The sequence below is a fragment of the Protopterus annectens genome, chromosome 12.part0, assembly GCF_019279795.1.
Source record: "Protopterus annectens isolate FY-2018-M chromosome 12.part0, PAN1.0, whole genome shotgun sequence".
Classification (NCBI taxonomy): domain Eukaryota; kingdom Metazoa; phylum Chordata; order Ceratodontiformes; family Protopteridae; genus Protopterus; species Protopterus annectens.
Genome location: NC_056746.1, coordinates 514,568,419 through 514,579,178, shown reverse-complemented (window position 1 = coordinate 514,579,178; position 10,760 = coordinate 514,568,419). Strand labels below are relative to the sequence as shown.

The 10,760-nt window shown below is 41.9% G+C and overlaps 1 protein-coding gene across 1 annotated transcript; it reads left to right on the top strand.

The window, feature by feature from the left end:
• Positions 1–8,106: 8,106 nt before the first annotated feature.
• On the top strand, positions 8,107–10,440 carry RASD1 (ras related dexamethasone induced 1). The gene is made up of 2 exons (XM_044089661.1): positions 8,107–8,487; positions 9,259–10,440. The coding sequence occupies exons 1-2, from the start codon at positions 8,217–8,219 to the stop codon at positions 9,783–9,785; spliced, it is 798 nt and encodes a 265-aa protein (XP_043945596.1). The 5' UTR covers positions 8,107–8,216; the 3' UTR covers positions 9,786–10,440.
• The last annotated feature ends 320 nt before the right edge of the window (positions 10,441–10,760 follow it).

Below are 10,760 nucleotides of genomic sequence, written 5' to 3'. Positions count from 1 at the left end.
GGGGACTGAACCAGAGAACTAAGAGCAATCACAACTAAGCAAATTCCCTTGATTTTCTTAATGAATAATATCTGTAATCAAAAGGTATCTCAGATAGTGGACATCTGTCCTTCCTTCAGTTCTGAGCCTGACTCTTGATCTGAGAATATGATACTAATCTGAATTCAAGGCACAAAGCAGTTGTCAGTGCTCTCCAGTGAAAACAGTGGGCTAAAGCAACAGGACTGGACACAAGTTAATCCCCTGAGAGCAGATTAGAGTACTCTGTATGGGTGAAGAACATTTGATTTACCATCAGGACGACAGCCATATAAGGTTACTACTTTTGCGCAGTTGGGCACTTTTTTCTGAGCCATAATATTTTATTGGTCAGCCCGAACTGTCACCTAATGAAAATTACTTACCATCTGTTATTACTAAAATAAAGAGTTATTGTGAAAACTGGACACACCTAAAAATGTCTTGAGTTGGCTGTCTTGTTTCCCAAAGGATTTTGTCCAATATGGGCTGATTGTTATGGGGGCACTACATAAGTACCGTATAACTATCCTCTGGGGTCAAGCCAAGTTAGATCAGCATTAATCTCTGCAATCACAAGATAAAGACTCAGCAAAAGGTGGGTTATTAGTGTTGCTTTACTGTACTGTGTTTCAGAGGTATTAACACAGTGCAATATTTTGAGGAAAAATTAGAAAAATCTCCTAAAATATCAGCACAGTTGTTATTTTTTGCAGGGAGCGACTGGCCAAATCATGACTGTCTAGAGGAAAGAAGAAGAGGTGGTAACCCTAAGCCCGATGCAACATACTGCTTGTTAAAAAGATGTTATGTAATGTGATGTGCTTCATGGTCCGGGAACCCACCTGCTGCCATTGTAGTTTACACAGATACAACGCTTCTAGGTTGTTTCAGTCCTTGTAACTAATGCGCACCTGTTCATAGGTTCGTACTAGGCTATCTGCCCTAAGGCATTTATAAGCCTAGCCAGAGTGTATGTGGCTTACACCACCCCTTAGGATGAGAATACTACGCCCTTTTAGGGTTTAGTTTACTATGCCTCTGTCTAGTAGTGACACAGAGATGACCCCCGGGGTAAACCTACGATCTCCCATCCATTCGTCGAGATTTCTCTTGAATAGAGTCAGTGAGGGGCTCTGCCTAACATGGACTGGGATTCTGTTCCAGAGTGTAGGGAGCCTCTGGGTTATGAATCTGTCCCTCCAGCACGTCCTATTTATTTCTGTGTTGAGGTTTAAGTCACTTGTTCTCGTGGCTCTGATGGATTTGGATTTTCTGAGGTGGAGCATGTCCATTAATTCAGGATTGGACATGGCCTTGTACGTCAGGCACAGATCACCTCTGAGTAGGCGGTATGCGACTGAATAGAGCTGGAGTTTTTTCAGTCGGGCAGTATATGGCATATGTTTAAGACCCTTTATCCTCTTGGTGAGGAACTTTTGGGGTCTTTCCAACTGCTGCAGGTGTCGGGTGAGATACATCCCAAATGGGGCATTGTACTCAATCATTGGCCTGATAAGAGAAGAGTACAGGGGCACAATGACCTCTGTTGATCTAGATGTGAAACCCTTCATGATAAGGTGGGCAATATAGAAGGTCTTCCTAACCACTTTGGCAATGTGAGTGTCAAATGAGAGGTTACTGTCAACCTGGGTCCCTAGGTCCTTGATTACCTCTTCTGTACTTAATGGATTACCGCCTATGTGGTAATTTGTCGGTATCTTGTTTTTCCCAAAGGGTATGACTATACATTTTTTGGCGTTCAGCTTAAGGCCATGGCTCTGGCACCAATTATCCGTTTCTATGAGGCCTCTCTGAAGGATGTTTGTGTCCACTGGAGTATCAATTATGGCACCCAGTTTGCAGTCATCTGCGAACTTTGTCAGCCACAATCCTCCTATGTTTGCCTGTACCTCGGAAAAATAAATGCTGAACAAGAGGGGTCCCAGGACTGAGCCCTGTGGGACACCGCTTGTGACTGGCTTAGAGCCTGACATAGCTCCAGCAACTCTGACCCTGTGGGTTCTGTCCTTGAGCCAGTTTGCAACCCATCTTGTGACATATGGGTTTACATTTAAGCTGGTGAGTTTGTCTATGATGCCCGAGTGGGGTATTGTGTCAAAGGTTTTTGCAAGGTCAAGGTAGGCTGTGTGAACTGCCTTACCCTCATCAATGGCCTTAGTGACTGTTTCAAAAAAGTCGACCAAGTTCAAAAGGCAGGATCTGCACTTGACAAAGCCAAATTGGGTAGGATCCAATGTCTGTAGGTCCCCAATGTCTTTGTTTATGAGTTCCATAATGATCCTCTCCATAGCTTTGAAGACCAGGCTCGTCAAGCTTATGGGGCGGTAATTTCCAGGGTCCGTAGAAGCACCGCCTTTGTGAAGTGGGACCACTGTTGCCGTACGCCACTCTTTGGGTACGTATCCTGTAGTAAGGCTAAGATTAAACAGCAGCCTTATGTGTGGGTTTAGTTCCTCTTGGAGTTCATGTAGCACACAGCCTGGGACACCATCCGGTCCCATTGATGCTGTGTTTTTAGCTTTAGAGAGGGCGGCTCTCACCTGGGCATCTGAGATGTTAGGGAGGCTACACTCTGCTGGGATAGTTTTTTCTCCTTTTGGGGGGGGGGGGAGAAATTTGCACTGAACCTGTCTGCCAGAATGTTGGCAATGTCAGTGGGTTCGTGTATTTTGTGTCATTTTGGACTAACTCTGAGCATATCTGGGAGTTTCCACCCAGGTTTCTAACATAGCTAAAGAAGGCCTTGTGATTGTCTTTTGTGTCTTTTGCGATTTTTCTCTCAAAGTTGGCCTTGGATGATTTTATGAGTGATCGTAGCTTTTTGCTAGTACTGATCAGAGACGCCTTCCCTTTTAGGGATTTTGCTCTGTCATGTAGTAGCTTCCTCCTCCTGTTGTAAAGTTTGTTTATGGCTGGGGTCCACCAGACCGGGCGCCTGCCTTTGGGGGAATGGGTCTTGGTTTTATTTGGGATTGCATGATCCATGCATTCTTGAAGGTGCCCATAGAAGGCATTTGCAAAGGATTCAGCAGTGTGGGTTGTGGTTTCCACTGGCCCAGGGGCCTTGAAGGATACCACTTCAGTCTTAAGAAGTGTGAAGTTTGCTTTTGAGTCCTAATCTTTAAAATCAGTCCTAGTTTAACCAGAAGAGTAACCAGATAAATCCATTTATACTCACATGCTGATGCAGTAGCATGCCTCTCAACCTCATAGCACAATAAATCTGGACAGAGCGACAAAGCCTAAAAATAATGGGGAACAACAGGCCAAAATTAGGAATAGGTTTTAAATACTGCTCTAATAAACATAACAAGTTGCGAGAATAACAGGATTTGTGTTAGCATGCATTTTCTGAAGGATATGAAGTCTGAAACTCAAAAAGTATGTAATTATTTAGTGACTTCAATCTCAGTGATTTGCCAGAAAACCACAGAGTTTATGAGGAAGAAAATAAAACTTGAGGTATAAATCTGGACATTCCGCGATAATCTGGATAGTTGAGAGGTGTGAATTCTTTCCAATACTAACACATACACACAAGAAATGTAGACACCAGTTTCATATGCTGACCATGCAACTATATAAAAGTTATTCTTGTGATTAGTCACATTTCTAAACAGGGTATGTTTTGATGAATGGCTGTAACTATTCTTTTAGACCTTGACAGACTTCTTGTTACCCCTCAAATAAATTACCTTTCCTAGAGATATTCAGAAAAAGATGTACTCAGATGAGTAGAACGTATGCCTGACTACATTCCAGACATTAACAAATTGAAATTGCAAAGCAAGAATCAGAGCTTTTGGGGACTTGAAATTGCAAGAGCTTTCCCTTCAAACCTAAAACAGAAAGAGTTTGTCTTATTAGAGTCAGTGTTGGTGTCTATTAGCATTATTCGTGGGTGTACCCCCCTCCCTTCTTACAGTCCCCTGGCCTTTGCACATGCACACACACACACACACACACACTAAGAGAGGGAGAGATGTTTTGATTTTATATACAAATTAAATCTACAAAGGGTCACTGAATTTCCTCAATTCAAGCACCCCAGCCTGCTGTGACCTTCACTACTGCTGATTTACTTTTAACCTTTCTTTGGTTTTCCTATGGGTGTTGAGCTTAAATTGAGAAGATGCAGTCATACTGGCATGCTTCATGAACAGTAGACTGCCACTAAGGCTATGCAGTACACCCATACTGAAAAATATTATTACCCCATACAGTAACCTAAAATCCCTTCGCTCTTCCAAAAAATTGCTAGTGCAAACTGTTAAAACCAACAATTCAGCTGGTGAATCACTATTCTCCAACTCTGCTGGTAAAAACTGGAACCTACTTCCTACTGAACTCACCACCGACCCCTCCTTATCCCAATTCAAAAAATCCCTTAGGAAATACATAAAAATGCAGTGGCTTTGTCCCTGTACAAACCCTGACTAACCCCCACTCAAACATAATTCATAAATGAGAACCTCATTACAGGAATAAAACTGACTCTCTAACTGTTTAAAATTCTGTGTATCACCCACCTACTGGAAATATTTAAAGTTAACACTACACCATGTATGATAACCACCTTTAATATTTGTGTTTTCCTTTTTCAGATGAAAGCTTTAACTATTTATTTTTCAGCTACTTGCTTCCAACCTTTGCTGTGTGTATGTGAGAAAAACATGTACCTGTGTGTACATATCATTAAACAAATCTCAGTTTTGTGGTAACTCACTGCAATAATTTCACTGTATTTACACTTGTTTTTTTGTACATTTGGAGCTTTTCTCCCCGGGCCTCCGTTGAAAATGGACCTGTATCCAGTCTGACTTTCCCGGTTAACAAATGTAAAATAAAATAAAATAAATATACCAATGGGGGTGCATGCTGCTCCCATGCAGTATTTGATTTGACATACAGTTGAAATTTACATTAGGATCCATCCAAACCGTCTTAATCTGTAGCAGCTACTTCCTCAACTAAAGTAAGACCTGTAGAATCCCATTCTGTACTGTAAGGTAGCACAGTCCCCTCACCTGCTAACATTTACATGATGCTGGTTTTGCTACACAAATTAGTTAACTCATTCAGCTAATTACATTGTACCTGTTTGCTATGGAAAGGACAGCACAACACTGTGTTATGTTTGTGGCTTTACAAAAAAGGCAGCAGCTTAGAAGAGCCGTTTAACAAGGCTATAAGGATCTAATTTCAAGTTACGCCCTAGAAATTTTGAGTCTCTGCTGCCCTCCAGCAGGCACCTTTGCAAATGGTTCCCAGTCACACCCCCAGTGTTTTATGCCGCAGTATGGATGGATGAAATAATTTAGTGTTGATCGTTACCAGAAAGTTGCCTGATGCACCCCAGTGCAATGCCTCGTATTTGTTAGGGTTCATGATACCTGCTGCTGTAAATCTATCCATTGCGTCGGCTGTCTGAGCCCCCCTCTCCCCCCCCCCCCCCACTATCTATTTCCATGCGTCTTGTGGACTATGACATTTCGATATTATGCGTTTTAAACTACATGGGTATAAGAAGAGAAATTATTTTTATACTCGAACCTCCTAATTTTATTTCACTTGTGGACCGCAAGTCATGCAGAATTTTAAAAAAATGCACTCAAGATTGTCAATGGTCCCTTACAACAATAAAATGATATTTTAGGAGTATTCCCATCCGTTAACACAGTGAGTAATTACATATTTTGCAGACAATACTTAGATCAGGGCTTTATAAAACATGAAATTTGTAACAGATGCTAACTTTAAATAATCAAATGCGTTCTTATGAGAAAAAAGTAAAGCAAGTAAATGCATTGAGGACTGGAGTATACTTGGCTAGCTCTATATATTAATGCATGCGTTTTACCCGTGTATTTGTAACTATTGGTCATTGAATGAATGACAAGGTCCGTGGTTCATTCTAACTAGCACGTTAATAAACAAATGATCTTGAGGTAAGTACTGAGAGATAGCCAGGTATCCAGATCAGTTGGGTACACATAAATGAAGTAAGCTGGTTCACAATTTTATATATCTTTTTTTAAATAATTTGACACCCCGAGCGCGACACCCACACACCCCTTTGGGGGTGCAGTGCTGTCCGTGTAGCAGGGGGATCACAGAGATGTAAAAGAGTGGCCCTGGCGAGAAAGGATCAGTGTTAGGACGGCACAACGCGGGTGCACTTCTACTGCATCAGCATTTTGTCCGTTTTATGAGTTTAATCCGATCCCAGGAAGATAGTTTGACGCTCCTTAAACAGTAGAAACATTAGCGTGTGTGTGTGTGTGTGCGCCCGCAGGGACATCTGACATAAAACTAGCAGATCTGCTTTGTTACTTGGGGTGCCCCGCATCTACTGGGAAAAAAACAGTTTGTGCCTGAGCATCCAAGTGCCCCGGAATCGTGTGCACAGTACAACTGACACCGTATGAACCTTCTACCTTTGTTTTACTTATTTCGATGTGTTAGGGTAGTCCGCTGATCGTGCCGAACCATTTTCAGGCTCAGCCCGGGACAGAGTGCAACCAAACAAATCATGCATTAGTTACACTTAAGTAAATATTATTACTCTAGTTGTAACTGCCAGAGGCATCAGATTATTGAAGCTGTACAGAAACGGATTTGCATGATACATACAGTTCAATGGGGAGTACAGGTACCACATTTACAGTATTAATTAAGGTTAGCAGGAACAGCCCGAACTTGTTTTTCGCGCTGCACTCTCTTCAGTGTTGCATCCCAGCTAAGGATGTTGCTGCTCCTTACAATGGGGGCGATGGATCTAATCTTATACACTGCCATGCCAGTCATACCTCTTAGAAAGAAATCTAAACGGAGACAAAAATAATAAGGGGACAACGGCTGAAAAAAGGGACGTATTTTAAATATTGGTCTTATGAACTTAGAAAGTGGCTAGAATAATAGGGTTTGCATTGTCATGCATTTTTGTGAAGGCTACAAACCTTGAAACTCCAATGTCTGTCATTAAATAGTGACTTCTATCCACAGCGATTTGCCAGAAAACCACACGTTTCATGAGGAACGTATCAAAAATATGAGCCAAAAATCTGGAAATCTGGACATTCTGCGAAGATCTGAACAGTTGAGACCTATGATACTGCATCTGCCTCTACACTCAGGAGGGTTCCTAACAGAACACCTTTACTCACCTCTGTGCAATACCAGTGTTACACTCTGACCCTGAAGCAGTTATTTTTCTGTGCTGAAATATTTGCAGACGTACACGATCAGCTGTAAGGTGACACGAACCTTCTAGTCATCACACAAAACAGATTTTAGTTGCGAAAACTTAAAACATTTCTTGATTTTCATGGGCAGACAGGTGAAAACACAATATAACGCACACAAATGCAGTGGACGATTTTTATTATAATCATAAAGACAATGCCTTCACTTCCCTGCAAAAACCAGAACCACCACTCAATGTCTCCAGTCTGAGTAAACTGTCATCTTATTGTACGCACTGACTAGAAACAATAAAACGTTAATTAACTGGATTCATGCCCAGCACCAAGCAAAACTCACGTAAGTTTGCCCTTTTAATCGATACTTGTGTTCTTGCACGCCCCACTGATTATTTACTAAAACGCAGTTTACAGTTGTGGTTATCCATTATCGAGCCTGAACCATTCTTCTAAGAAAATATCGCACTTTTCTGCATGTGTCCATTTACTGTGGGCAAAAAGCTTGCCTCTAGTAAACAGGCGAGGGAGATGGGAACCTCATCAAGGTAACATGCAGCCGTATATCTGATGAGAGCAATTGCAGAACTGTTTGTATACTTCATTTAACATGCAAACTACTGCGCACACCCCGTCCCATCAGCTCGTCTTCTTTCTGAAACCATCCTCCGTCCTGCCGAACTACAGCGTAACCACTAGGCTCAGTTCGTTCACTGGTCAACTGTCCCAGTGTCAGCAATCTGTGCTGACGCACAACCCCGTCCCTGCCAGCCCAGCCTTGGCCACCAAGCCAACACGTCGGCGATGACGCTCCAAGGCTGCTGGGGGTGGGGGGGCTGTACCCAGAGAGCTATATAAAGTGAGCTGCAGCAAGCCTGGAAACTCAGATCTAAACAAGGCATTTAGGCAGTGGATTTAGAAATTGCACTAGACTTAGTACCTCTTGCCACTACCTGCTCACTCGGAATCTAAACTATGATCAAGAAAATGTGTCCCTCAGAGCCTGAGCTGAACATACCCGCCAAAAACTGCTACAGAATGGTTATCCTGGGCTCCTCCAAGGTGGGCAAAACGGCTATTGTGTCCCGGTTCTTGAACGGTCGTTTCGATGACCAATACACACCAACCATTGAGGATTTTCACCGCAAGTTGTACAGTATCCGTGGGGAGGTATACCAACTGGACATATTGGATACATCTGGAAATCACCCTTTCCCAGCCATGAGACGGCTGTCCATACTAACAGGTGAGTGCTACTTTCCAGGGAAGTTTTACAACTCTTCTGCAAACAGCAATTGGATAAGTGCATGCATTATGTGTAAATATTGAATAATTATCGATTACATCGTATGGATAAAACAGATTCTACAATTTCAGTTACTCTGAGCAAATTATTTTTGTAGCATAGAAAGCGGAGAAAGATATTTATACATTGCTACTTAAGTATGTTAAGAGTATTAAGTAGATATTTTTACACTGCTATTTAAGTGTGCTAGAATAATAAGTTTGCAACGGAACACTTGGGACTGTTTTTAGAAGTGTCATGCAAGTGCAGACGAACTCTGCTCTAGGGTTTTCAGATGCAATGGCACGCTGCAAACCCTATGCAATAGCTTGGTTGCACCTCAGTTTGTCTGAGGTGTTCTTTGTAAATAACGGTAATGTTGTAGTTGAATTGTGGTACCTCCACTACACATTTACATTTGTTTTAATTTGTGTGCGTGAACCAGTTTGGTTTCCTAACTGTAATTGGTCCCAGTACCCAAAGACTTTACTGTTGTGAGACCTTGCTTAGATGCAGCAAATATTGCTTTGAATGTAAGGATGTAGTGTAGCAGGCACTTGCATAGTTGCTCAAAAAGTTAGCCACAGTACAATCTGCTGGAGCTTGCAATATTCGTGTATAACAACAGTTTAGCTAAAACAGTTGACTTAAATAAATGAGCATGTAAGAACAATTTGCTCCTACACAATTATGCGCTTATCTTACGTTTGCTTTATTGTTTTTGTGTTGCAGGAGATGTCTTTATTCTGGTGTTTAGCTTGGACAACCGAGATTCATTTGAGGAGGTGCAACGACTAAAGCAGCAAATATTGGAGACCAAGTCTTGCCTTAAGAATAAGACCAAAGAGAACATAGACGTGCCTCTGGTCATCTGTGGCAACAAGGGCGACAGAGAGTTCTTCCGTGAGGTGAAAACGGAGGAGATCGAACAGTTGCTTCTTGGTGACGGCCAATGTGCGTACTTCGAAATCTCCGCCAAAAAGAACACCAACTTGGACGAGATGTTTCACACCCTATTTAGAATGGCCAAACTGCCCAGCGAAATGAGTCCAGACCTGCACAGAAAGGTGTCCATCCAATACTGTGACATATTGCACAGAAAATCTCTGAAGAACAAGAAATTCAAAGATGGGGATGCCTATGGCATTGTGGCCCCCTTCGCTAGGCGCCCGAGTGTGCACAGTGACTTAATGTATATCAGGGAGAAGGCAATTGGGGGAGGGCATGGTAAAGAGAGGGACCGTTGTGTTATCAGCTAAATAAAACCAACCCTTACTGTAACAAGTTGAAGTGGTGTGTGTAAGTCAGCATGAAGTAAGGCATGCAGGTGGGAGGTGACCACTCCTGAGCCTTTAGAAGAGTTCCAGATGATCGCTGGAGCCTGGAACCTTTTGGGGCAAAGAAGCCGCTGGCCTTTAGGGGCAGAGTATGTGTTCATAAACAATACACTTGAAACCAATCTTCCTCATGTTAGGCGCTACTGTCTAACAGTAAGATTGTTCAAACAGGGCGGCTAGAGGTATAATGCCGCGTAAGAGAAATGATTCATGTAAGGACTCGTGTAGAGCCAGAGATGAAGGCATCACAGTGGTGTGTTATGTGGCTGTAGAAAATGGGGGTGTATCCAGAGTCCACCCTGAATATTGTTTTGTGATGTCAAGGGATTATGCATAGTAAACTGTTGTATTCAGATTGCAGCGAAGACTGTCTGTAACGGAATATATGGAACTTCTGAAAGCAAAAAAAGAACATGCATTGTGTTTACACATTTTGATCTGCTGTTTTTGCAGACTACAGTGAACTTTTTAATTTATCTGTAAAAATATAAAAAAGTGTCCAAAATCTGAAGTGAAACTTATTTTCTTAATTGTGAAATAATTTTATCTTTGTAAAATAAAAACAAAATGAAGTATAGTTTGTTTCCTTTTCTTTGCTTCTTAAAACTGCTGTGTGTGTGTGTGTGTGTGCTTGCGTGCGTGCATGTGGTGGGGATGTTGGGAATATACTCAAAACGTTCAAATATGAGTTATGTAAACTAAAATGTGTCATGATCAGGTCTGAACGCAGACTGATATATTGCCCATTAAGAAGCACTTGGCAAACACTTCCCTCTGAAACATATATATTATATCCATTAATGGTGCTAGAAAAGTTCATATCCTAAAACTTTATGACATTACTTTAATAAATTCACACATAGAGTGTGTGTGTGTGTGTGTGTGTGTGTGTGTGTG

Coding starts and splice junctions, on each gene's coding strand:
- RASD1 (XM_044089661.1), top strand. CDS start 8,217: ATGATCAAGAAAATGTGTCCCTCAGAGCCTGAGCTGAACATACCCGCC. Junction 8,488..9,258: donor ACGGCTGTCCATACTAACAG/GTGAGTGCTACT, acceptor TTTGTGTTGCAG/GAGATGTCTTTATTCTGGTG.